At 51.0% G+C, this 27,866-nt stretch overlaps 1 protein-coding gene across 1 annotated transcript; it reads right to left on the minus strand.

Annotated features, from left to right (window-relative positions):
• Positions 1 to 27,496, minus strand: kdm5a (lysine demethylase 5A). The gene is made up of 29 exons (XM_030341667.1): positions 26,242 to 27,496; positions 25,347 to 25,424; positions 25,137 to 25,259; positions 22,631 to 22,801; positions 20,761 to 20,952; positions 20,066 to 20,144; positions 19,637 to 19,728; positions 19,115 to 19,273; positions 18,623 to 18,742; positions 17,401 to 17,559; positions 17,031 to 17,212; positions 16,362 to 16,524; positions 14,892 to 15,011; positions 14,040 to 14,234; positions 13,436 to 13,617; positions 12,709 to 12,833; positions 12,223 to 12,370; positions 11,507 to 11,627; positions 11,179 to 11,355; positions 10,470 to 10,648; positions 9,985 to 10,123; positions 9,402 to 9,581; positions 8,338 to 8,919; positions 7,186 to 7,344; positions 6,617 to 6,751; positions 5,973 to 6,120; positions 4,996 to 5,216; positions 3,857 to 4,306; positions 1 to 1,440 (listed from the first exon to the last, which is right to left on the minus strand). The coding sequence occupies exons 1-29, from the start codon at positions 26,386 to 26,388 to the stop codon at positions 1,081 to 1,083; spliced, it is 5,286 nt and encodes a 1,761-aa protein (XP_030197527.1). The 5' UTR covers positions 26,389 to 27,496; the 3' UTR covers positions 1 to 1,080.
• Between the last annotated feature and the right edge of the window lie 370 nt (positions 27,497 to 27,866).

Genomic DNA, 27,866 nt, shown 5'->3' on the forward strand with positions numbered 1-27,866 from the left:
CTCGTTTGACTAGGAATAGTTTATTAAAGGTGGTAAATAAAAAAAAGCCACAATCCAATTATTTGCCATAAACATATATGTACATTATAAATTATTCACTACGTCACAGCGGTTTGTCGAGTAGTGAAGTGGGCGTGTTCAAGCCTAACTGCTTTAGGGTGAATGGGGCAGAGACGGATCCAAAATGGCGGATGGATGGGTCTGCCATGGCCGACCGATGGGTCTAAAATGGCGCCAGGAGCGGAGAGAGCTACTCAGAGGAAGAACCAGAAACAATCCGTGATGTTTACTGAAGAAGACGAGAGACGTTGGATACCTGTAACAGGGGGTCAGAGAGATGAATAAACACAGACAGACGATCGATGTCGATGATTGGTTCTGCTCTCCACTGGCTTATGTTATGACATCACTTCCCCCTTCGGAGTTATGAGCAGCTCGGAGCTCAAATGATCATCATCACCCAGGAGGAAGGTGGCGCGTCCTCCCTCTCTCGCTTTCAGAGTCTCTCTCTCACCATCAAACACGTCCTTGGGCTGGAAGGGCTGGTTTTTGCTACATTTAGTGTTGTTTGTGTTATTATTGGGTGGACCGTACAGTCTGCATGTGTCATTCGTAAGAGAATGTGTGTGTGTGTGTGTGTGTGTGTGTGTGTGTGTCTGAGTACTGTCCAACTAGACGGTCCTCAGAATATTAGCTAAAAAAGCCAGCTAGCGAGCTACGTCTGCGGTCCTCCGGGTGATAGCTCATGGGTGCCAACCGGTCTGCAGTCCTCTGGGTGTTAGCTCATGAGCTAGCCAACAATGCGGATCTCCGGGTGTTAGCTCCCGAGCTAGCCAACTGGTCTGCAGTCCTCCAGAAGTTAGCTCACAAGCTGGCCAACCTGTGTCTAGTCCTCAGGTGTTAGCTCCCGAGCCAGCCAACCGGTCTGCGGTCCTCCGGGTGTTAGCTCCCGAGCTAGCCAACCGGTCTGCGGTCCACCGGTTGTTAGCTCCCGAGCTAGCCAACCGGTCTGCGGTCCTCCGGGTGATAGCTCATGAGCTAATAGCTCATAGCAAACCGGTCCATGTGTCACTCAGAGTGTTAGCTCCCCGGCTGGCCGCCGTGCAGCACCGCTGCGCCCCCCGGGAGGAGGCTAGCCACGACCGTCTGCGTGTGGACAGCGGACGGGAGGCCCGGCACGCCGCCGCCGCCGCACGCCGACGTCACCAGCACCACCACGCTCTCCTCCACCGCCGTCGCCAACGACGACGCCTCCACCCGGACCACCGCCGCTGTGGCCCCGCCCCCGAGAACGCCGCCCGCTGCCGACACGACCACATGAGCCTTGCAGTTGCAGTCGACGCAGATGTAGTCCTCGTTCTCCGCCATCTCGCAGGACACGCCCACGCACACCTGGTGGAACCAGCCGTCGCAGCCGCCGTCGCACTGCACCCAGTCCACCTGAGGGGGGGGCAGGAGGAAGAGGAGGAGGAGCAGGAGGAGGAGGGAGATTGTTAAGAACAGCTAGAACCCCCAGAGCCCAGAGCCATAGAGAGGGAGAGTTGCGTCATCTCAGTCCACTCCTTCAGGCCGGATCTTTGAGGGGTTCGTGGGGAACTCGGAGCCGTGTTCTCACTGTACTTCCTGAATGCAAGTTCCCACAGAAGCACTTCACTTTCTACTCTTTGATGTTCGCTTATTTTGATTCAGTTAGCAAAACGTTTGACAGCATCGTAGCCATTATGATTGTGATTAGTTTCGTCCCCATGCAGCGCAACCTAGTCTGATTGAAATCAGGGCCAGGTGGGGGGCGGGGCCCAAAGATGAGTCCGACCAATCAGCACAGAGCAGGACTTGGAAACACGACTGGCGTCTCGAGTGCATTAAAGCTTCGATCAAGGGTTCATTAGCTCCATTGCTTATTTATTTACAGATTAAGAATAAGGACTGAGTTACTGGATGTGCATACATGGAAACAATCATTAATGATGATGTTGTGTCGTGGGGTTCGCATAGCCGTCAGATTCAACCTCAATGACTGTCTAGTCACTGTGATTTGTAGTGTCTTTTTCGGCCAGCTTTGGGAAAGAGCTATTTATATGAGAGTAGAAAGGGACAGAACAGATCTGTGGTGTGCAGAGCCCCTAAACCAATCAGAGAGGTCATAGCATAGATGGTTATAGCTTTGATTTCTGACTGATGTGGTTATGAATATAGTTCTCTGTAAGGGTAAGCTGTCCGTCTTATTTTAATGATATATATATTTATTTATATATCAAATAAGGGCATGTTTCCACAAACTTTGTCCTGTAGTTGCTTGACGATTGTGACTAGAAGCTGAAGCACTTCAACCTGTCAATCAAAACGTACCATAATTATATAAATATGAAATACCACCGACCGAGGCAGGTTGGTTTGCAACAATCATTGCACTTAATTGTCTTTGGGTCTCTCTCTACGGCCCTCTGCTGTGATTGGCTGAGCCGGGAGTAGGCGGCGGCCGGCCAATGGTTAACTCGATGGCTGATTGACGAGCAGCCTGTGCTGGGCAGGCAGGGGGGTGGGCCCGGTTAATACGTGATGTGTAACTCTCTTTAAGGTTTTCCAGTGCGGTAACCCCGGGGAGACGCTTCACAACATTCCATGATATTTTTCACAAGACACGTGGTGTTCCTACTGCGGTGTTTTTCATTAACCCGATGCTGGGCGGGTGAAGTCACGGACCAGAGGGCCCAACCAAACCCTGCACGGCGACACCACCCCCCCCCCCCCGAACCAGCTTACACCGGTATTAACACCTTCTAATTCATTATTCTGTCTGTTTAAGCGAGGGATGAGGCTGGATGCCTGCACTCTCCTCACGGTTAGCCGGCCGGCGACCCATCTCGATTTAAAATGTTTTACCTGTACGGATGTTTATATTATGTATGCATGTCAATTATGGCCCCCATTGCACTCCTGGTCATCCCTGGGAGGAGGGATCCCCCACTCTGCGTTCCATCTCAAGATGTCTTCCTTTGCTATTTAAGGGAGGTATTTCTTGCTCTCTGGGGGGCTAGGGTCAGGGTGGTGTCATACATATTTGGCCTGTAAGGGCCTTTGAGACGGTAGCTGTAATTAAGGAGCTATACAAATACAATTGAACACTGCCAGGGTTCACGGTTCGAATCCCACTGGATGCACTGTTGGTATCGCTAACTATTCTACAGTATTATGTAGCTGTAGAAGAATTCTTCTTCTATGGAAAGGGCTCCTGCGATTGAACTATCAAACAACGCTTGTCTTCTTGCCTCAATGTGTTTGTCTTTCAATCTGCAAATCAATGATCACGCTTCATTTCCTGTTGTCTCATAAAACATTAAACTAGTTGCCGTTGCTATGAGAACAAACTTTTAAAATACAATGTCAGAAAGGGTCAAACTCTAATAATCTATGTGCTGGCGATTTGGAAAAAAAAATCCCACTGGGTTGCGACCCAACACTGGATCACGACCCAATCTTTGGGAGACAATGAGCCGGAATACCACTACAGGCCATGTAGTTACACTGTGTGGCCGACTGAAACACTGCCCTCTGCTGCCAGCACACATCACTACACTCAAACTGGGAGCTCTCCAAACTAGAGATGGGACTTTTGATTCGATTTTGGTCCCAATATCTGTACAGGGATCCAGTATTTGGGTTGGATGAGACCAGTTGAGAACACAGAGGAGCCAGCCGGTGGATTAACATGTGTGTTAGTCCCCCCTGGTGGTTCATGTGGTGGGTTACCTAGTCCAACTAATACACAGACAAGGTCACCCAGCAGGTGGACCAGGTCATAGACCAGGTGGACCTGGTGGTGGTGGTGGTGGTAGGGGGGGGGGGGGGTCCTCACCTTGTCCTTGCAGGGCCGCTGGCAGTTCTTGGCGGCGCACACGGCGTTCTCGTCGTTGGAGTCCTCGGCGCCGGACCAGTCGTACTTGGACGGGATGTCCAGGATCTTCTTCTCCTTGCGCTTGTCGGGCGCCTCCCTCACGCCCTCCACCTTGGCCGCCGCCTTCTCCTTCCTCTTGCGCTCCTTCTCCTCCTTGGCCAGCCGCTTGGCCAGCTGCTTCAGCTCGCGGCTCTTCTCCACGCCCGCCTTCAGCTTCTTCTTCTTGGCCTTGCCGGCCAGCCCCAGCTCCAGCCCCGCCCTCTTCAGCTCCTTGCTCTTGGCGTGGCGTAGGTCGCCCGTGGTGACGGCCGCCATCAGCATGTGGTGCTGCTCGGCGCGCTCCAGCTTCCGCCGCCGCTTCGACTCCTTCAGCTTGAGCTTCAGCGGCTTGTCCAGCAGCGAGTCGCCGGGCTGAGGGGGGGGGGGGGGACGCACAGTGGGAAACAGCACCCCCTTATGGTCACAAACGGGTATGGCACTACATCATCGTTTCTATTTACATTTAGGGCGTTTAGCAGACACTTTTACCCAAAGCGACTCACAATAAGTACATTTGTCAGAAGAAGAGCAAAACAATATATCGCTGTCGGTGCAGTAAGGATGTTCATAGAACCAAGCGCTAACCATCGTTAGCTTAACCCATTCGCCATACACAACAAGAGATAGCTAGGATAAGAAGCTACACAATGCTAGGTACTGCTTTTAAGTACAAGGACGTACAATCCCCAATAAGTGTGTACATTAAGTGCCAGGACGTACAACATGCAATAAGTGCGTAGGAGGGGTGTTTTTAGGGGAAGGGGCGTTGGGGGTGAAGGGAGGAGGCTGTGCAGAGTCCAGCTGAACGCTGAACATGGCACGTATGATAATAGAAGCCCCTTTCGGCGAGCCCTGCGTCTGGCTATGCGGGTGGAGAGGATAACGGCATTGCTGGTCCATACCGTGCAGGTACCCAGACACAGCAGCCGCGTTCTGAGGAACGGGAAGACACCAACTCACGGCCCGCGCCCTGCTACCGCTCACGTGTTCTCCCCCGTGCCCCCCGTCCTCTGTAGGACCCCCGCCCCCGGCGGCCTGTTCATGGGGGGGGTTGTCATTACCTCCAGCACCTGGAGGAAGCGCTCCTCCGAGGGGGGGTGCGTGGCCTGCAGGATCCTCCAGATGTGCAGCGTCTCATCCAGGGAGACCTCCAGCAGGTCGCCCACCATCATCAGCTCCTCCAGCTGGGCCTTGGCCTGGGGGGACAGCTCCAGCACCGGGGGCTCCAGGCTGCGCGGCACCAGGGGCGTCTTCCGGGGCTGCTTCCTGGGGGTGGCCACGCCTGCGGCGGGGAGGGCGGAGAGAAGGGAGGGGGAGAGAGAGACGGCCAGACAGACAGAGAGACAGAGAAAGGTACAGACAGACAGACAGAGAGGGGGGAGGGAGACAGCCAAACAGACAGAGAGAGAAAGGTACAGACAGACAGAAAGAGAGGGGGAGGGAGAGAGATAGAGCCAGACAGACAGAGAGGGGGGAGGGAGATAGAGACAGACAGACAGCCAAACAGACAGAGAGAGAAAGGTACGGACAGACAGACAGAGAGGGGGGAGGGCGAGAGCGATAGAGACAGACAGACAGAGAGAGAAAGAAAGATACAGACAGACAGAGATGGGAGAGAGAGAGAGAGAGAGAGACAGACAGACAGACAGACAGACAGACAGAGATGGGAGAGAGAGAGATAGAGACAGACAGACAGACAGACAGACAGACAGACAGACAGACAGACAGACAGACAGACAGACAGACAGACAGAGAGGGGGAGGGAGAGAGGGATGGAGACAGATAGACATGGAAAGGGGGATAAACATAGTGGATCAGGGATGGAGAAGGGGAATGAGAGAGAAAAAACTCAAAGTTAACTTTATACCTATTTTGAAAATAGAAGCAATGTTTGGAAAGGTATCACAAACGAGGGCGAGCACCTCCTCACTGCCCAGACCAGTCAGCATCTCATTCTATTAACCTCCCGCAGGAGAGAACGTACTGGACAGCTGAGGGGGGGCGGGACAACCGAGCGAGATCGACCAATCAGACTTACTCTGGACGCAGGTCTTGGAGGCGGAGGAGTAGGCGTGTTCGGCGCAGAAGGAGGGCGTGGCCGCGGGCCACATGTGACTGACCACCTCCTCAGACTTGACGGGGATCTCCTCGTCACAGAACAGGTAGGGCTTCACCTCCCCCGGATCCTGGGGAGACCGGGCGACAACCACATCAACCACCAGCCCCCGCTGTACAGCGCACCACTTGTACTCTCTCTCAACTCTCAACTCATGCAAACGCATTTCCCATGATGCAAAGTGTTTTCCTATAGTGCCGAGATGAGGTTGTAAACTTTTGTCGTTACGACCAACAGCAGAATGCGTTTGTATTCTGTTGAAACCATTGTGAGTGTGTGTCTTTCTCTGAGTGTGTTTTTCTGTTTGTTTGTCTGTCTCTCAGTCTGTCTCTCCGTCCGTCTATCTGTCTGTCTCCCCGTCCGTCTGTATCTCAGTCTGTATCTCCGTCTGTCTCTCCGTCCGTCTGTCTGTATCTCCATCTGTCTCTCTGTCCGTCCGTCTGGCTGTCTGTCTGTCTGTGTCTCAGTCTGTCTCTCCGTCTGTGTGTGTCTCAGTCCGTCCGTCCGTCTGTCCGTCTCTCCGTCTGTGCCCCTGGCCGTGGGGAGCGAGGGTCGGCCCTCCATACCTTCATGTCGTAGCCGTAGGTCTCCCTGATGTCCTCGTCGGAGTCCGTCTCCTCGTCGTCGTAGTCGGCGAACGGCGGCTGGCGCGCGGCCGGCACGCGGCTGAAGCCCGCCTGGTGGAAGGTCTGGATGTGGCCCTGCAGACAGACGCGGGTTTAGCACTCTTTAAACACAAGAACCGTCCCATTGGGCAGGAAGGAGAATAAGATAAGATAATCCTGAGTGTGTCTGAGGGGTTGTATGTTTACCCGTGTGTATGTTTATGGTTTTGTGTGAGCGTGTGTGTTGCTGTGTGTGTGTGTGAGCGTGTGTGTGTTGCTGTGTGTGTGTGTGTGAGCGTGTGTGTGTTGCTGTGTGTGTGTGCGGGCATGCGTGTTGCTGTGTGTGTGTGTGAGCATGTGCGTGTGTACGTTTGTAAGCATGTGTGTGTGTGTGTGTGAGCATGTGCGTGTGTACGTTTGTAAGCATGTGTGTGTGTGTGTGTGAGCATGTGCGTGTGTACGTTTGTAAGCATGTGTGTGTGTGTGTGTGTGAGCATGTGTGCGCGTGTGTTTGCGCGCGCGCGCGTCACCTGCAGGTCGGGGTTGGCGGCGGCCTTCTGCAGCTCGGCGGTGATGATCTTCTCGGTCTTCTCGCGCGCCGCCTGCTCCACCATCCGCTGGCTCAGCACCGACAGCTTGGCCAGCGCCGACGACAGCTCGTCTGTGGCCAGGGCCTGGCGGGCGCGGTCCTGCACACACACACACACACACACACACACACACACACACACACACACACACACACACACACACACACACACACACGTGTAAACACGCAACACACACATGTAGGCTCACACACATACACACACGTAGGCTCACAGACACACACACACACACACATGTAGGCTCCCTCACACACACACACACACACTTAGGCTCACAGACACACACACACACACATGTAGGCTCCCTCACACACACACACACACACACACATGTAGGCTCACAGACACACACACACACACATGTAGGCTCTCTCACACACCCACACACATGTGTATACACGCAACACACACATGTAGGCTCACACACACACACACACACTTAGGCTCACAGACACACACACACACACATGTAGGCTCTCTCACACACACACACATGTAGGCTCAGACACACACATATGTAGGCTCTCTCACACACACACACACATTTGTAAACACGCAACACACACATGTAGGCTCACACACACACACGTAGGCTCACAGACACACACATATGTAGACACACACACACACACACACACACACACACACACACACACATCAGGGTATTCAACTTCATTTCTGTGTATTTCTTTAAATTACAATTTCACACGTTACACAGCGGCCATTGAGGTCTCTTTCAAGGCCAAAGGGCAGTTTCCCTGAGAGAGATCTTATTTGTAAAAGGGAATATTCCAGAGTGATTCTGTGCAAGAGGTGGGACTGAGTTTGTCCCTACCAATGAGGGACAACGCCACGGCAAAGCGCGTGTACCCCAACCATGGATGCATCAATTAAGCCATAAATTAAAGAGTTGGCGTCAGTGAGCCGGGAAAGGGCAGCGAGTAAACAGAACCCATGAGGACTAGCTGTCTTAGTGACTCAGCACGCGCACACACACACACACACACACGCACACACACACACACACACACACACGCGGACAACACTCTCCAGGGGTGGGGGGGGGGGCCTCACCTGCCAGCCCATGGCCCTCTCCGTCAGGCACTGCAGGGCCTCCCCCTCCGGCAGGCGGACGGGCAGCTTCTGCAGCGACACCAGCAGCGACAGGATGGTTTCCAGCCGCGGCCGCCGCGAGCGCTGGCACAGCGGGCACAGGAACTTGGTGGAGTCCTTGGCGTTGCCGTGCCAGCCGGCGGCGCCGCCCGCCTTCTTCTGCGCGCCCGCCTTGGGCAGGGGCACGCACGCGCCGTGGAACCAGTCCTTGCACAGCTCGCACTGCAGCATGAAGCCGCTGGCCGTCTTGCGGCACAGGCAGAACTTGACCTCCTCGATGCGCTCCGCCAGCGCCATCTTGGCCAGGTTGGCGGCGCGCAGGGCGTGGATGGACTCCGCCTCCTTCTGCTCCTTGGCCTTGAAGCGGGCCACCACCGAGGCCGGGTCGCGCCCCTCCTCCAGGCTCTCGTCCAGGTCGCTGAGGGCCTCGCGGTCCAAGCCCCCGCCGCCGCCGCCGCGCTCCTTCTCCTGCTGCTCCTTCACGCGCCTCCTCTTGCTGCGGCTGTTGCCGTAGACGCCGATGTCCCCCCGCGGGCTGAGCACCTGGGGGGAGGAGGGGGGGGGGGGGAGAGGGTGTGCGAAGAGTTACCATGGCGATGTGGATTGTTGCCGTCGTCAATTCGTGTGTGGATGTGGTTCAAAATCAACCCTTTCTAACTATTATTTGATACGTTGCCGTTTAACTAGGGGCGGCATTTAGCTCAGGAGGTAGAGCGGGTTGGCTGGTTTGATCCCCGGCTCCGGAGTGTCGGGGTGTCCCTGAAGAAGACACCTCACCCTAACTGCTCCAGACGAGCTGGCTGTCGCCCTGCGTGGCTGACACCGCCGTCGGTGTGTGAATGTGTGCATGAATGGGTGAATGTCAGGCAATGATTGTAAAGGCGCTTTGAGTGGCCACTGGTTAGAAAAGCGCTGTTTAAATGCAGTCCATTTACCATGGCGATGTGTGGTGTTGCTGTTGTCTACCTGTCTATGTGTATCTCCGTCTCTCTCTCTCTCTCTCTCTCTCTCTCAGGTGTGCTCACCTGCAGCAGGGTGTAGGTGGAGTTCTTCTTCAGGAAAGTGCGGGCGGTGCGTTCCCGCCAGGCGCGGGCCGAGCCCACCTGGGACTCCACCTGGACGAAGGGGTCCAGCCGGATGGGGATCGATCGGCCCCGCACCAGCAGGCTCTCCAGCTGCTCCAGGTAGGCATAGCTCGACCCGTTCTGGAGAGAAAGAGAGAAAGAGAGAGAGAGAGAGAGAGAGAGAGAGAGAGAGAGAGAGAGAGAGAGAGAGAGAGAGAGAGAGAGAGAGAGAGAGAGAGAGAGAGAGAGAGAGAGAGAGAGAGAGAGAGAGAGAGAGAGAGAGAGAGAGAGAGAGAGAGAGAGAGAGAGAGATAAAACCGTGTTTCCCAACAGGTTGGGCTAGAGTAATAGTACTAGCATGATACATAGCCTTGTATTATTGGTATGATAAGGAGTAGTTTTGGAATTATAAGTAATAGAACAGCAGAAGTATCAAGGAATACTGTCGATCGGGGCCTCCTGGCCGTCCCTACCACTAACTCGTTGGTGTGCCCCAATGACAGGCCTTCAGGGCGCTGACTGGGGTTAGAAACACTGACGGTACCTGGATGGACTCCACCTTGGCCGTCCAGTCCTTGGCCTTGTGCAGGGCGTCGGCCAGGGCCAGCACGTTGGGCAGGTAGGCGGGGATGCTGCGGGCCTCCGTCACGATGCCCTCCAGGGTCAGCATGCTGTGGCGAGGCCTGGGGACCAGAGGGGGAAGGGGGAGAGCCAGGGGGACAGACAGGGGGAGAGACAGGGGGAAGGGGGCAGGGGGAGAGCGAGGGGGACAGGGGGAGAGCCAGGGGGACAGGGGGGCAGGGGGAGAGCGAGGGGGAAGGGGGCAGGGGGAGAGCGAGAGGGGGGCAGGGGGAGAGACAGGGGGGTTAGGGCCTGAACATCTCTAGGGACAAACTATGGCTTTGTGCGTGTCTCGAGTGTGTTGCCTTCTTCTGTGTGTGAGTGAGTGATAGTGATATAGTGATAGAGAGATATAGTGAGTGAGGGATAGAGTGATATAGTGAAAGAGAGATTTGAGTGAGTGAGTACCTGGCGTGCAGGCAGGCGCGGGCCTTGTCCTCCCATCTCTCGGACACGGTGAGGACCTCCTGGAGCTCCGCCATGGCCTTCTCCACGGCGTGGTGCGGGGCGAGCCCCACCCCCGAGTCGATCAGACGCTTCATCTCCTCCAGGGTGACCCGCTGGGGCTCCGACAGGGTCAGGCGCACCTAGGGCCCGGGGGACCGGTTAGACTGTAGCTAACACAGGCCTAGGACTGGTTAACTGTAGCTAACACAGGCCTAGGAGGGGGTAAACTGTAGCTAGCACAGGGCTAGGACTGGTTAACTGTAGCTAACACAGGCCTAGGACTGGTTAAACTATAGCTAACACAGGCCTAGGAGGGGGTAAACTGTAGCTAGCACAGGGCTAGGACTGGTTAACTGTAGCTAACACAGGCCTAGGACTGGTTAAACTGTAGCTAGCACAGGGCTAGGTCTGGTTAAACTCTAGTCCAGCTAACACAGGGCTAGGTCTGGTTAAACTCTAGTCCAGCTTACACAGGGCTAGGTCTGGTTAAACTCCTCTAGCTAACACAGGGCTAGGTCTGGTTAAACTGTAGTCCAGCTAACACAGGGCTAGGTCTGGTTAAACGGAAAAAGTACTCTGAACTGAACCATCAATGGGGCACTTCAACACAGAGGTATGGCAGGAGGAGGAGGAGGAGGAGGAAGAGGAGGAGACGGCGGCGGTCGCTCACCTCGTCCAGCCAGCGCGCCTGCCCCAGCTCCTGCTTGAGGCGGGGCAGCTGGGGCAGCTCCACGTCCAGCCTGCTGCCCAGGTCCAGCAGGGCCTGCAGCCTGGAGGAGTCGGGGAGCTGGTCCGACAGAGCCACCTGGGCCCGCTCGTGGAAGTCCTCCACGTTCTCCAGCAGCTCCTGGCCGGGGGGGGGGGGGGGGGGGGTTAGGGAGGTCCCATGAGTGTGTGTGTGTGTGTGTGTGTGTGTGTGTGTGTGTGTGTGTGTGTGTGTGTGTGTGTGTGTGTGTGTCAGTAGTAGAAGTGTGTGTGAGGCAGTCGGAGGTGCTGACCTGGACCTGCGGTGCCTGGCTGATGATGCAGGGCAGGATGAAGAGCTGCTCCGCGAAGGCCTTCAGCTCCTCCACCGTCAGCTTGGTGCGGCTCCTGGGGCCCTCCACACGCAGCCTGCTGCTGTAGGAGCACAATGTGTACACACACACACACAACCTTAACACACTATATACACACACACACACACAGAGCCTGCTGCTGTAGGAGCACAATGTGTACACACACACACACACAACCTTAACACACTATATACACACACACGCAGCCTGCTGCTGTAGGAGCACAACGTGTACACACACACACAACCTTAACACACTATATACACACACGCAGCCTGCTGCTGTAGGGACACAATGTGTACACACACACACACACACACACAACCTTAACACACTATATACACCCACACACGCAGCCTGCTGCTGTAGGAGCACAACGTGTACACACACACACACAACCTTAACACACTATATACACACACACACGCAGCCTGCTGCTGTAGGGACACAATGTGTATACACACACACACAACCTTAACACACTATATACACACACACGCAGCCTGCTGCTGTAGGAGCACAACGTGTACACACACACACAACCTTAACACACTATATACACACACACGCAGCCTGCTGCTGTAGGAGCACCATGTGTAAACACACACACACACACACACACACACACACACACACACACACACACACACACACACCTGGTCCTCTTGCGGCTGAGCAGCAGGGCGGCGGCGGAGGAGCAGGTGTCCGCCTCCTTCACCGTGTCGCGCAGCCGGCGGAACAGGAAGTTCTCCGGGTACTTCCTGTCCTCCGCGTCCTCCAGCAGCACCTTCAGCTCAATCAGGTCTGCGGGCGACGCAAACAGAGTCAGGGTCCAGGGACCACCGCACGCCCGCCACTGAACGAGACCCTGACCATCTTTGGGTCCCTCCCCTCCAAATACATAACAAAGTACAGACCGCAAAATGACCCTCTGTCCGTCCCCATGTGACCCTTTGTTTACCTGCGATAGGTCTGAATAAACCCAGACACATTCAGATCTGGGGCCGACCTAACACGGTAAGGCCACGCCCTAAATAAAATGCCTTTAGTGTCCACAGGGATAAAGGTCACAGTTGTGAGACCCGCGTCGTTGACCGTGTGTAGAGCTCTAAGCCGGCGGTCTCCACACACTCTCGGCCCACCTTTCTTGTTCTTCTGGTCGGCGGACAGCGCCTCGGAGACCCTCTTGGCCCACGTTTCGTAGGACTGCGCGCGGGTTCGAACCCCGTAGAGCATGGAGGGGAACTCCTCCACGTCGTAACGGTACCTGGAACACAGAACGGGTTCTCTACGTGAGGAAACAGAATGGGGCTCTATAGAGTGAGCGCATGACGATAGAGACACAGAACCGGCTCTGCAGGAGGGAGAGAACGAGACCACGACAGAACCAGAGGACAACGTGAAGAGGAAACCAGAGTTCTACACCAGACAGAGCAAGAGCTCTACATGAGACAGAGCTCTACATGAGACAGAGCTCTACATGAGACAGAGCTCTACATGAGACAGAGCTCTACAGGATGGAAAAATTGGGAGCCCTGCATGGAGAGACAAAACAAGAGCAGCTTCACATGAAAAGGGAAGGAGAGCACTACATGAAGGGAAAACTAGAGCTCTACATGCGAAAGAATGAGATCTCTACATGAGGAAGAGCTCTAAAGCTCCAAATGAGAGAATTAGAACTCAACCAGAGGAGACCGAAAGAGAGCTCTCCATTGGGAAGAGAGAATGAGAGATCTACATGAAAAGGATTGAGAAATCCACTTGAGGAGACCGAGCAAGAGTTCTACATGAGGCCAAGGAACAAGCTGGTCGAGCATTGAGGAAGCGATGATTGGTTCATGTGGGTCGGGGGCGGGGCACTCGTCTCACCGAAGACACTTGTTTCCCATTGGGCAGCTGCAGAGGTCCGACGCGTGGTGCAGACACACAAGGTGGTCCGGGCTGCAGGGGCAGGTCAGCGCCGACAGGAAACAGGTGGTCTTACACTTCTGGCACTGCCGCTCGTCATCGGGAACCAGCTCAAACACCTCCTGCTCCGACGACAGCACCCCCTGTAGGCACGGCAGAGAGACAACAGGGGGTCACCCGACGTGGTCGTACGGAAACATTCGTTTTACGTCTGCCCCTTCGCCATCTAACCATCCCTCGAGGATTCTTCCCTCTGGATTTGGATTTTCCTTGCCCTTTAGCGGCAATAAGATTAGTCATGTAATGGGGCTCAGGAGGTAGAGCTGACTGCTCCCGACGAGCTGGCTGTTGCCTTGCATGGTTGACACCGCCGTTGGGGTGTCAATGTGTGCATGAATGGGTGTATGTGTGCATGAATTTTTCAATGTTAGGCACTATTGTAAAGCCCATTTACCAATCTACCATGTAAGCTAGAGTTCTCAGTGGGCCGGAACTCTGACCGGCCCAGCCATTGGATTCTGTTTAAACTCCCGGGCACTGGCCTGTAAAACCCCACCCCCCTCACCATCTCCTGCACGGCCTGGCGTAGGCGCGTCTCCTCCTCCATCATGTCCCCCATCTCCTTGAAGACGGCGGCCGCCAGCTCCACCGCGAGCCCCTCGGCGTCGGCGGCCATCTTGAAGAGCAGCTCCTCGTGGGAGAACACGCAGTAGCGGTGGAGCCGCCTGTAGTGGGCGACAGACTGCATGCCCATCGGAAGCTGCACAGGGGGGGGGGGGGGGGGGGGGGAGAGAGGAAGAGTCAAGCATTTACAATGAGGGCGTTTAGCAGACGCGTTTATCCAAAGCGACTTACAATAACTACATTTGTCAGAAGAAAGAGAAAGAAGATATCGCTGTCGGTACAGTAAGGATGTTCCTAGAACCAAGTACTTACAATCTCTAGGTTAACCCATTCCCTGTATACAACAAAGATAGCTAGGATAAGATGCTACAAGATGCTAAGTACTGTTTTTAGGGGTGTGGGTAGGCTATGCAGAGTCTAGGTGGACTCTGATTCTGATTGTTACTCTGAACAAGTGAGTCTTGAGTCCTTTGCGTAAGCTAGTGAGCGACTCTTGGGTCCTGACTAGATCGGCAGGGACCTCGTTCCACCAACACGGTGGTAATACAATTCTGATTCTGATTGTGATTGTGAGTGTTGTTCAGTCTAGTTTCTGAGGTTGTCTCTAAACAACGACAGGGGTCTCCACACAAGGACTTATTTCTGTAAGCCCAGAGGACCCAAAATCTAAAACTCAGACCCACCGCCACAGCATCACCTCTGGTGAACTTTGGTACTGCAGCTGTTCTGTGTTGACAGAGTGTGCAGGGTGATGTCAGCTTGTACTAGATATGAACCCTGGTTCTCTGCTCACCCAATCCGCCGTGCAGAAGTTGACCGCCTCCGCAAAGTTGTAGCCCTGGTTGAAGCCGCTGTGATAGGCCCTGGGGAAGGTCACCACAAACTCTCCGGCGCACTGATTGGTCCTGTACACCTGGAGGGAAAGACAGCCACGCCCACAACAGTTAATAAGCAATTAAAAACTAGAAGAGCAATCGGAAACGTAAAGAACAATCTAACATATTCCTCCGAGGGCAGGATAGTCCAGTGGTCAGGGTGTTTGTCTCTCGGCTGAAAGGTTGTGAGTTTCAACCACAACGTCCACATTCTGTATAACTGTATAATGAGGAGTTGAATTAACATGACACACACACACACACACACACACTCATTATTAAAATATAATAATATTTTTATTAAAAGTCCCTCTGTATCGATTGAATTAAAGTTAATGAATTTGTGTGTAGTGTATAGCTGGGGTTGTGTTTGGAGGCGTCATTTTGGGATGACTTTTCCTCGTCCAGAAATGCAGTAAAACAAGCTCTATTAAAATAATAAATTCTGGACCACACTCAGTTCTAAACTCGGCCTAAGACCCTGATGTACCTGTGGCATCCTTGAGCAAGACGCTCCGACTCCTACCTGCTCCTTAGAGACACGTTCATAATAATAATCAAGGCTCTTCCAGGATTCTTTTGCATTCTGGCGATGCAGGCACCCCGACACACTCATGTATTGCACTAACGTGAATGGGTGGTTTGCACAAAAAAAAAACACAGACTTTGCTCCGTGATCATTTGAAAGTCCTCCCTGCTTTGAAAACCGCGAGCCTTAATCGGAAGTAAAGGGGGGGTCGGGTTTCCACTGAGAATGCTCACACCAGCGCCGCAATACAGACGCACAACACCTGCCAGCACTTCCCGAAGCCTTGGCTTTGTTTCGCAGTGCCATCCATCACCCAACCATTATACTGAACACAAAACAAGAACTTAAATCCCATCTGCTGACGTTTGTTGTCCATTCTACTACACGACACGACGCTCTGTGGCTCATCTGGTCTAAATGGTAAATGGACTGCATTTATATACTGCTTCTATATCAAGGGGCCACTCAAAGCGCTTGCCAATGCTGCCCGTCATTCACCCAATCATGCACACATTCACACACCGACGGCGGTGTCAGCCATGCAAGGCGACATCCAGCTCGTCGGGAGCAGTCAGGTGTTATGTGTTGCTCAGGGACACCTCGACACTCTCACGCTAGGAGGAGCCAGGGATCGAACTAGCAACCCTTCCGGTTACCAGCCAAACCCGCTCTACCTCCTGGGCAACAGGCTGCAAATGGTGTGCCACCTGCACATTTGACCTTTGCTTTAACCCCCTTCCGTAACCGAGCCAGACTCAGACCAAGAATGGCTCCAAACGCCGATACAATATGCTTTGTTTAAATAAAACGTGTTTTTAACCCATTGAACCTTTGGATAAATGGCGGCCGGGCTACGTACGGGTACGCCGTGCTCCATGAGCACGTTGGGGTTCATGATGGTCACCAGCTGGTGGAGGAGGTCGGGCTGGGAGTCGAACAGCTCCGGGGCCAGCTTCTTCATCACCGCCTCCAGCTGCTCAGCGGCTGAGGCAGGGACCCCGTACCACGTCTTAGGCTCCCCCCTGAGAGGGGGGGGGAGAGGGAGAGAGGGAGAGGGAGGGAGAGGGAGAGGGAGAGGGAAAGGGAGAGAAAGAAGACAGGGATCAGCATTCAAATTAAAACGTTGTCCAGTTTGGTGCTTTCAAAGGGAAAACTGTCCCTCACAGTCTTATTAAACCCAGAAGACAAAACTGTGATAAAAGTATAAGAGACTGCATGTTAAAGCCTTAAAGAACAACACATGTCTGGGTGATCATACCACATCAACGTCACTCCCATTGTCCCATTGAGCATTATTGTGCTTCTACAATGGCAACTATCACCTCCGTCTTTTGTAATCAATGTTTGTCGGTCAAGGCAGAGTTTGTATACAAACTTCAGCAAGTACTTTACAAAGTACAAAGTACAAAGTAACTGGATGTCGGTAAAGGATGTTTGAGGGAAGCCAGAAGAGTTTGCTCTCATGACCGGTATTGTCCTTTAAGAGCGTGCACGTTGGCACCATACGAGCGTGCATGTGGGAGCTCACCAGTGCAGGAAGTTGATGGAGTAGCTCCAGTGGTCCTCGATGTGCCAGCAGAAGGAGGAGAAGCACATGCCCACGTAGAGCCAGGGCACCTTCATGCCCGAGATGTCGGCGTTGATGTGGGTCAGCACCGACTGCTCTAGCACCGGCAGGTTGGTCAGGTTCCAGCCCGAGTTGGCGTACTCCTGACAGAACAGACCACACCTTAGTTTAGCCTGGCAGCAGCTTAACAGAGGGAACTTGCAGAAGGCCACTGATAGGCCAGCTTTTAGGTAGAGTTGTTCCGATACCGATGCCAGTGTCGTAAATTCCTCCGATAATGGCTAAAACGATGCCTAACATGGATCTGAAGATGCCACTGCGTCCTCCTCACCTCCTCGTCTCCCAGCAGCCGTCTCTTGCCGTCGCGGACGGGGAAGCCGCTGCCCACCTCCTTGGAGCTGATGTCCGCTCCGTACTCCACGATCACGTCCTCCTCGATGCTGCTCACCAGCCGCCAGAACTCCTTCTCCACCAGCTCTGTGGGAACCATCTGAAGGAGAGAGGGACACGTGTCGTCATTCACAAACAGCACTAGTCTAAAAGAGAGAGAGATGGTTCTAGTCTAACCTCTGTTCATCTTCATTCATCATCAGGACTAGTCTAAAAGAGAGAGAGAGACGGTTCTAGTCTAAACCTCTGTTCATCTTCATTCATCATCAGGACTAGTCTAAAAGAGAGAGAGAGACGGTTCTAGCCTAAACCTCTGTTTATCTTTATTCATCATCAGGACTAGTCTAAAAGAGAGAGAGAGATGGTTCTAGTGTAAACTTCTGTTCATCTTTATTCATCATCAAGACTAGTCTAAAAGAGAGAGAGATGGCTCTAGTCTAACCTCTGTTCATCTTCATTCATCATCAGGACTAGTCTAAAGGAGAGAGATGGTTCTAGTCTAACCTCTGTTCATCTTCATTCATCATCAGGACTAGTCTAAAGGAGAGAGATGGTTCTAGTCTAACCTCTGTTCATCTTCATTCATCATCAGGACTAGTCTAAAGGAGAGAGATGGTTCTAGTCTAACAGTCTGTTCATCTTCATTCATAAACAAAACATCTAGTCGGAAGGAGAGGGACAAGTGTCTTCATTCACAAACAGGACTATTCTAAAAGAGAGAGGCGGTTTTAGTATAACGGTCCATTCATCTTCATTCATAAACAGAAAATCTAGCCTAAAGGACAGAGCAGTTTCTAGCATAACGGTCGGTTCATCTTCATTCATCAAGAGAACATCTAGTCTGAAGGAGAGAGAGAGATGGTTCTAGGATAACAGTCTGTTCATCTCCATTCATTAACAGAAAGTCTAGTCTGAACGAGAGACATGGTTCTAATATAACTGTCTATTCCTATTATTTTGTTAATAAAGAGCATCTTATCTTCATCTTATCGGGACGGGAATGAGAAGGTAGCAGTACAACGATGTCTGTTCCAGCTCACCCACCACTAAAACAAAGTAGTGCCACTACAATACTAGACCGAGTGGTTTAGCACTACAATAGTGAACCACTTGAACGGAAGCCTGGCTAGTCCGTAGCCCCCCTGGACCCCACGTCTACGTACGTGAACGGGCATGTTGAAGTAGTCCGACTTGAAGTGGTCTGCCATCTCGCCGAAGCTTTGCAGGCTGTATTCCCTGACCGCCTGCTCGAACCCAAATGCCTCCCTGGGCTTACTGCACTCCTACAGTTCAGGGAGGGAAAAGACAGACATGATCTTATACTGAGGCTCTTTAACTAGCACTACTGAGAGGTGCAGTTGGTAGGATGAAATTTAAAAAGATTCTAAATTAATTTCAGTCAATTTTCTTATAGCTCAGGCCGGCAGATAAATCCTTTTAACCAATCACAATCAAGTAATGTCGCAGTCACCGTTGTCACTGTACATGATGTACACTATAAAATAGTGAAAGTGTTTAACTTAACTTTTTAAAGTCAGAACACAGACAAGTACTTTGTCCTGGGGTTTGGTGCCTTCAAATCATAATAATCACGGTAAAAAAAAAAACACAAACAGGAAAAAAACAGAAATAAGGGTGAAGCGCGAGTACGATACCTCGGCCACACACTTGGGGCAGCGCCAGTCGCCGCGCGGCACGTCCTGGAGGGGCGGGATCAGGCAGAAGGTGTGGTAGCTGTCGTCACAGCCGTCACACAGAAGGAGGCGCTCCTCCTCGTCGCCACGCCCACACACCAGGCACAGGTACAGGTCGATCTGAACCGCGCACACACACACACACACACACACACACACACACCAAGTGTGGGTCAAACACAACGCCTTTCATAGCAACCATACAACGATAGCCTCATAGCTTAATTGCTAACTGTACTTTATTGCTCACTCTGGCTGCCTTCTTGTGAAAGCCAGGGTGAGGGGAATCTAGAGCTGATGCTCTAGAAGACAGCCAGAGTAAGGGGCTTTTAGAGCTGATGCCCTATAATCTAGAGCATTAGCTCTAAAAGCCCCTCACTCTCTGGCTGTCTTCTAGAACATCAGCTCTAGAAGCCCCACACTCAGTCTTCTCGTGACAGCCAGAGTCTTCTTCACGCGTCTTCTCGTTGTACAAATACTCACAAAGTTGACCTCCAGAGAGTCCTTGCGGGGTCTCATCTTGATGGCGAACGCCTGGGCCTTGAGGTGTCGCTGCCTCTTGTGGAGCCCCTCGTCTGTGTGGAGGACGGCAACACACCAGGGTCAAAGGTCAGAAGATTGATTTACACAGAAAAAGTCAGAAGACTAATCTACAAAGGACAAGTCAGAAGACCAATCTACAAAGGAAAACCCCTGATTTCACTCACAGAAGACCAACTGCCCACTGGACTATATTTTGCACAGGTGACTGAAGTCGCACCGATTCATCACATTGACACAACATTCATTGGTGGTCATATCCTCAACTGGGTGTATGGACACCCAGATAGGATCCAATGAGATGTGATCAAGGGTTGAGACCTTCTCGCCCCTGGTCGTTCACCTAACCCTGCTTCGGGTTTGTTGCCCTACCTGCTGGCACGATCTCCAAGCCCACCATCCTGGAGTCCACCCCGAATATCTTCAGAGCCTTGGGCTTCTTGTTTTCTCTCTGGAGGAGGAAAGAGAAAGCACTCAGTGTGAGGGACAAGATCTGGGGAGGACCGCTGATACACGCCGGGCATTTGTTGACCCCCAACTCTCAAACGAGCTATAATGTGCTGCGTTGGTTCTTTCTCTCCGACTGTCTTGTTTGGTTGATGCACAGGTGTTTAGATTGTCCTGGCGACCGCGTCAAAGATGTTTTCTATGCACTTCAACACTTCTGATTCGGATCCGTCTTATTATATGGGGGATAAGGAGAAGGAGAGATGTGTTGTGTCTACCGTTACATTTGCAGATTGACCAATCTGAAACATGAGTGACCTCACCGCCCTTACTCTTCCTCTAACCAATCACCTTATGAGGGCCCTTATTGACAATTTTATGTTATTGAAAGTCATCAAGTCATCAAAACAGATTCTACCGTGACATCACACGTGGGGCGTGTCCACTGAGATTTAGGATCGATAGATTAGCCTACCAGCCTACCAACTGGACTTTACCAACTGGTGAGTTGATCCATCTATCATAATTAATCATTTTAATATGGCTTTTAATGGCTAACTAACAGCCCACCAGCCGGTAGAGTAGAGGTCCTTCAATATTTCAGCGATGTCATCATTTACCTCGGATTTCAAACGTCGGGAGCGACGCTCGGGCAGGAGAGAATCTTTGCTCTGCGGCTCGCAGCCGTCCCTCTCCCTCTCCCTCTCCTCCTCTTCCTCCTCCTCCTGCTCCTCGTCCATGCCCGGCTCCTCCCCCACGCCCTCGTCTGCCTCCTCCAGCTCGTCCCCCTCCTCGTACAGGCGCTGGATGCCCTGAAAGCACAGAAGAAGAAAAAGAGTAAAAATAGGGCTATATTCATTTAAAGAAATCGAGGTGAATTTCAACTGGTTTTCTAAACTTATTTCTCTAGTTAATACAAGAACCGGGGCATACCATTAAGTTCTACACTTATATAATAAAGAAATATATATGTTTAATTTATAGTTGACTTTGACCTGAATCCTATTGTCCATTCATACATGAAACAAAAACGCACAAAAGAAAAAATATAACGCTTTAGAACTGCCTCTTTCTATGAGGTCAGTCCAACAAGACTTTTTTTTGGTCTTTGATCAATACCACCAGCTCTGGTGACGTGAAACCTGACATGCCATGCGGACAAAGGGGGCACTGTTTCCATGCACAGCGTGCACTTCAGCCTCCCCTGTGCCCATCAGAGAGGTTTCAGAGGTTGGAGGGTGACAGGCCAGAGCGGCCCTGCTGCAGCCAGGGGTTAGATGTGTCTCTCTGCCCTAAGAAACAACAACTCTATTATAAATTGCGATAGACTATTGTTGTGTTATAAGAAAATGGACCGGATTGAAGAAGGCCAGCAAGTGTTTGGTTTTAAACCCTTAGATTAAACACCATGACTTTCTTCTGCAGGATTTATTTAGGATACCTACCTCTGATAAAGTACACTTTGTAATACAGCCCAGTCCGTTTCAATGCCAGGGTCTCTGCTACCAAATGTTTTCTCCGGCATGTAACAGGTTGACAGCTGTCATTTCTGTCAGTCAGCTTAAGGCCTGTGGTAAGATCAACTAACATCAAGCACCAATCAGAAGGTAGTCAGACTGATAAAAGTAGATATTATCGTACAATAACGGAAGTACTGACAACTGTGTGTTTGACAGTTGAGAGTTAATGTTAGGCAGAAACACTGTGACCTCAGACTCATCCTGTCACTTTCTAGCACGCTGGCAAATTTGCAAAACTGTCGCTATCTCATTTCCTCACAGAGTGTCTCTCACTGGCAGAAAAAACGTATCATACAGATTTGGGGGTACGAAATATTATCGTTCTCCACCGATGGTACAGCCTTCATAAACCTAGACGTGCTGGATGTAGGGACGGAGCGGCTCGTCACATGTGACCACGTCCGTGTCAGCCAATAGAATGTCATTGCTCATGTGAACGAGCCAATCGGGTCATCGTTTGCATTGACATTTAGGGCATTTAGCCGACGCTTCGAAAGCAACATACAAGTACATTTGTCAGAGTAACAACAATATATCGCAGTCGGTACAGTAAGGACGTTCATAGAACCAAGTGACAGGCACTAACAATTGTTAGCTTAACCCATTTCCCGTATTCAACAAAGATAGCTGGGATAAGACGCTACACTATTCTAAGGCCTACTTTTAAGTGCCAGGACGTACGACATACAATTAGTGCTTACATTAAGTGGCAGGACGTACACGTACAATAAGGGCTTACATTAAGTGCACAGGACGTACAATATACAATAAGTGCGTAAGAAGGGGTTTTGGGGGTGGTGGGAGACTATGCGGAGCCTAGGAGAACTCTGAACAAGTGAGCCATCAATCTCAGGAGGACAATTTTGGAAATCCCTGGCCAAGAGCAAGCTGTACAGGGAATACCAGAGACCGATGGTACAGTGAGTACCACTGACGGGTGCATGGGCGTCAGGGGTCAGGGGTCACTCACAGTGAGCGAGGCTCCGGACTGGAAGAGTTCGTAGGGGTAGAGGATCTTCTCGTAGTGGGAGCGGAGCAGGGAGCCCACCCCTCTGCCCGGGGGGAAGCCCATGCGACTGGCCACCTTGGACCACCACTTCTCCTTACACACCGTCACAAAGCCCCCCTCGGACGACACCATCTGAAACACAGACACAAAATACAAAATGTGACACAGGAGAAGATAAATACTGGTCATTAGTATGTACAGGTCATGATGCAGTACACGAAGAGACTAATCAAGGGTACAGATAGCAGCACCTAGCACCTAGGGGGCGGCACGTAGCTCGGGAGGTAGAGCGGGTTGGCTTGTAACCGGAAGGTTGCTAGTTCGATCCCGGCTCACCCCCAAGTGTCGAGGTGTCCCTGAGCAAGACACTAACTGCTCCCAAAGATCTGGTTGTCGGCATGTATGCAAGGACGACGCCACCGTCGGGTGTGTGAATATGTTCATGAATGGGTGAATGTTGTAAAGCGCTTTGAGTGGCCATGATAATCAGTCAATTTCACAATTTTAGCAATTTCAAAAAAGGATCTATTGTTCCAAATAGATCCTATTGATCAATAGATCTATGCTGACCTTAATCATAAAATACCACAATATGTCATCATAGCTTAAGGAAACATGCTGGGTCGAAATACCGGCTTCTCCGACAACATATGCTACAGCCGGTGTGTTTTCTCACGTTCCGGGTTTGACTGTTTGTTTTCGGTTCGGTCCGTGTGTTATGATTCACCATTCCCAGAGTTCCCCGGGTTGCCAAATATGAGACAAAGTGGAACACGAACACAGCGCTGTGGCCGTGGAAGCAAGCAAACAAACTGGATCAATTTGGATTCAAATAGGACAAAGCTTTAAAGCCTCGTCCTCTTTGGAAGAAGCTCCATGAACAGAGAAATGCTAAAACACAGGCGAACCACTGAGATGCATCTGACAGACGGCTGAGCACCCAGAAAGGTCTCAAGACGGATGCATTAACGAGGTCCGTGAGCCGGTTCATAATTTGCAAACCATTAATAAATTGTAACCGTACATATTAGCCGATCAACTCACTAACTGTGTTAGCAACACTTCTAGACTTTTAACAGTTAGTAACAGTAACAGAATAAAAAGCATTCCTCTCTCCCATAAAGAGAATAGTTCATAGAGTACAATCTAAAAAATAATACAAAGAAAAGCCCAACCGAAAACAGAAGATCATTGGTTTTCCAGTCAAGCCTAGAAATAAAAAGGCAGTAATGAATAAAAACAGAGTTCCAAAAAATGAAATCGATAATTAATCGTTGACAAAATACAATATTCATCTTGTCAAAAAATAATATCTTGTGCCGGGATCGTCTTGTGATAGAAGGTGTGACATCCGTGTCCTCGACCTCTTTCTGTGTCCAGCCCAAGTGAGCTTCGAGTCGGAGGAGAGGGCAGAGTCAACTCTCTCCGATCTCGGTCATTTGAACTGCAGTACCCATTTTAAATGCTGAATGCTTTATATTATAATAACAATAAGGTACAGCAGGCCTCCAAAACCGAGAGGTTTCAGGGCTCAGGTGGCGATCTCACGTTATCGCTCCTTTTTATTATGAATGATTTTGAATTTGCAATGTTTGGGCATTTGTATAAAGGGGTCAATAGTGGCTGTGTCCTTGGTTACCAACTATCCTGTCGCGCCGGGTGACGTACAGGCCTTTAGAAACAGAGCAGCCGTTCAGAATACGGACGATGGATTCCGTTATCTGCTCATGATCATGATGAATACAGAGGGGGTAGGTTTGTCAGGAGACCAGATGGAAACTGCTTTGGCTTGGCGGGAAGGATCTGTAGTTTTGCTTTAATGGTGAAAGGGATTATTATCTTGGAGCACCTATGCTCCAAACACCAAAATGTAGGAGCAATAGCAAAAGAAAACGGGAGCAGTGGAGAAACTTTACCTAGATCCCAATCCCCCATTGTTGGTTCTCACCCTAAGAATATTAGAGGTGATCCGATATCAATACCAGTATCGGAAATTCCACCGATACTGCCTAAAATGCAGTATCATGTATCGGCGAGTACACACGTCACGTCTACGTGCTGAACCCATACCATCACCTGACTAGCTCATTTACTACAGAGGCAAAGAACATCACAAACACGTGCGTTGTTATACTGCGTTCATTAACGGTCGCAGGTGGAAAGTCGGAATTGGAAACGCGCCATCTCCGTCCTACATGCATTTGAGCTAATAAGTCGGAAAAACATGTATGCTCATAACCACGAGAATACAAATGTATTATTATAATTACAGTTTATAAATGTAAATGACCTAGTTCCTAAAAGAAACGATTGTCGACAGAAAGTCAACCGACTATAAATTGCAGTCATCGTAAGAGAACCCTTTAAAAAGAAAGTGCAGGAATCGGAATCGTATCGGAAAGGAAGAAAATGGAAACCGAACATCTCTAAAGAATATGGACTGATGCTTTCGGTGTGTGTGTGTCACCTTGCTGAGGCGGTAGAGGTCCAGTATCTTCCGCTCCACGTGGGGGAACCGGATCTTTGAACCCTGCAGCTCCCAGAATTTAGCGATCTGGTCAAGGAAGTTCAGCCTCACCCTGGTGAGAGCCTGGACACGCGCAAACACACACTTATGAGATTATCATTATTACCATGGTTATTAATAGGATTACTACTGCTCACAGGTGACACTTACCTCCAGTTCATTGAGTCTTTGGACTCGCGGCGTAAAGCGGAAATTATGAACATCACAGGCAAAAGGAGGCTGCCAATCCTACCAGAGAAATACAAACAAATGTTAACCCATCCCCTAAATCAATGTATAGTAAAAGTTGAACAAATAGCACCACCAATACCGAGTACACCACAAATTAGCCAGTGGTCCTCATTAAACAGATTATGATGCAAGTCAGAAATTATCCGACATCACCGACACACGTCTACAAAATAGAGCATGAATAGAAGACCGATGGTAGTTTTGAAGTATAATGATGCATTTGTCCAATATTATGTGTGTATGTGTGTTGGATTAGGTCATTCATGAGAAATAACCATCGGCATCTATTGGTCACAGCGACACTACAAGGCCAGACGGGACACTCATTGTTATTCTTATTAGATTACTGATCTCTGTAATCCTGATTGGACAAAAATATGTGCAACAATTACCGATCCTCTGGTAACAGTCATCTAATATGCATCTGTTGTGCTCCATTCATAAATTGCAATGAGTTAAAAACAAATGCCGGAATCAATGTCAACAATCGCATATTGTGAGGACAGAGACACTACAGGCCTGACAGTCTCGAATTCTTCCACATAAATAACGCACACGAAACTGTACTATTTTCTATTTTCCTTCTAGAGCACAAGAAGATGCATCATGTAACTATCCTAAATGATCAGTACTATAGCAAACAAATGTCCTCTATTATCAGTATGCAACTACTAACCAGGGATAGTTACACAACACAACATGTAGGTAGGCCCCAGATCACACACACACACACAACAGACAGAACCCCAAAACGTCCACTGTTGAGGGGGGGGGGGGGGGGGGGGGGCAAGTTTGAAGAGACACTAAAGTTCACCTCGGGGGGTCTGATCTTGCAGATGCCCGTCTTCTCCGCGATGGGTCGGATCTTGTTGATGAACCCCAACGGGTCGGAGAAATCATCCCAACTTGGCTCGAAGACTGGACATTCAGGGGGGGGCACAAACTCAGCGAACCCCGACATCTTTAGCTGTACTATAATAATATCCAGAAGCTATCAGAAGGATTGTCTTTAGATGAGATCAGAATCTGGGTAGAAACAAAAAGAGAGCAAATGCGTCAGTGGATCAGGAGGATCAGCCTGCTGCACCTCCGGGTCTCTGGGTGACTCCCGCTGGGTCTCTCATGGTTTTCCATTTTGAAATCTCAGAAGAACCAACAGCATCTGAAAACGATCACGGGAAGAATCCAGACAGCGGTTTAAAACAGTCCCGTAGAAAGGGGAAGACTAGTTTCAAAACAGCAACACGAGGCGTCCATCATCTGGGAGTCCCTTCATCCGATTCCTGGCACTTCTCCCCTGGGCTCAGAGCCGCCCCGAGTCCTTCTACCTGGCACCCTGGGTGTACCGCGACCCGGGTCGCAGGGAGACAAGATCAGTCCAGATCACATCCCTTCAGACCCGCTCATCTCATGACACAGGAGACCAGACACGCCTGGGACCTCTTTAGCAGGGATCCGGGTTTTCGAAGTCCCGCTGGGTCCTACTGGAGGGGGGTGTACTGCGATCCTTCTCCTCGCTCAGTAGAGCTTCACTCATCCAGTCCCAGTGTCGGAAACGTGTGCTGAACTACTTAGCAGTCTTGTTGACATGGAGCCACCTCGTCCATCCGTGTCCTTCGGGTTCTCGTTAGGCTCGTTAGCCAATGTGTGTTCACTGATCCGAGAACAGTCCCTGCAGCTGTACACAAACAGCCCCGATGCGACCCTTTGAGTCACCAGTAGCCCCTGTGATAATAGCTGCGATGGACGTCAGGGAGCTAGGAGCTAGCTGTTGGCAGCAGAGAGAAGCTAGCTGTGTAGGTGGCTAGCGGAGAACAAGCAGCTAGCTGTGTAGGTGGCTAGCAGCTAGTAGCATCCTGCAGGGATTGAAGCATTGTGTCTCGGTCCTCCGCCCCAGTCTCCGCGCCGGTGGATCTCAAAGACCTCAAAGACCACTGAACGCGAAGTGCTCATGAATGGACGAGTGTAGTTTGACTTGATCTCTGCTAACCGCTGCTAACGCTAGGAGAGCCTCATCACAGACATAATAACATCACCTTCCGCGACCTCCGCTGGAACACAAAGTAGACCATCATTGTAGGAAGACGTGTAGGGGGCATGAGAGAGCCTGTTTACTGTATTAGACTGTAATGCATGGTGTATTAAGTTATTACTGCACAATAGATGTGAGTGAACATACAAACATTATTTTCCACGGATTCTCCATCTCCATGTTTCAGATTTACATTTCAACCACTTTTCTCGATTTTCTATTTACTTCCAGCTTTCAGAATTCAAACTTGTTCAGGGTGAACAAGGAGTACCTCCTGCAGTACTTCAAAGTACCCCTAGGAACCACTGACTAAAGCATCCAGGAGGTCAACCCCCATCACCCATTTTACCTTTTGATAAAATAAGTATTAGGCCAAAGGGACAAGTGCACGATCACCAAAAACAGAT

The sequence above is a fragment of the Gadus morhua genome, chromosome 19, assembly GCF_902167405.1.
Source record: "Gadus morhua chromosome 19, gadMor3.0, whole genome shotgun sequence".
NCBI lineage: Eukaryota > Metazoa > Chordata > Actinopteri > Gadiformes > Gadidae > Gadus > Gadus morhua.

Bases quoted from the DNA above. Each gene is read 5' to 3' on its own strand.
- kdm5a (XM_030341667.1), bottom strand. From the start codon at position 26,388: ATGTCGGGGTTCGCTGAGTTTGTGCCCCCCCCTGAATGTCCAGTCTTC. The intron at 12,371-12,708 runs GTGGGCCGAGAG...CGTCGCCCGCAG, and splicing joins CGACCAGAAGAACAAGAAAG to ACCTGATTGAGCTGAAGGTG. The intron at 10,649-11,178 runs GTGAGCGACCGC...CCCGGGCCCTAG, and splicing joins AGGCGCGCTGGCTGGACGAG to GTGCGCCTGACCCTGTCGGA.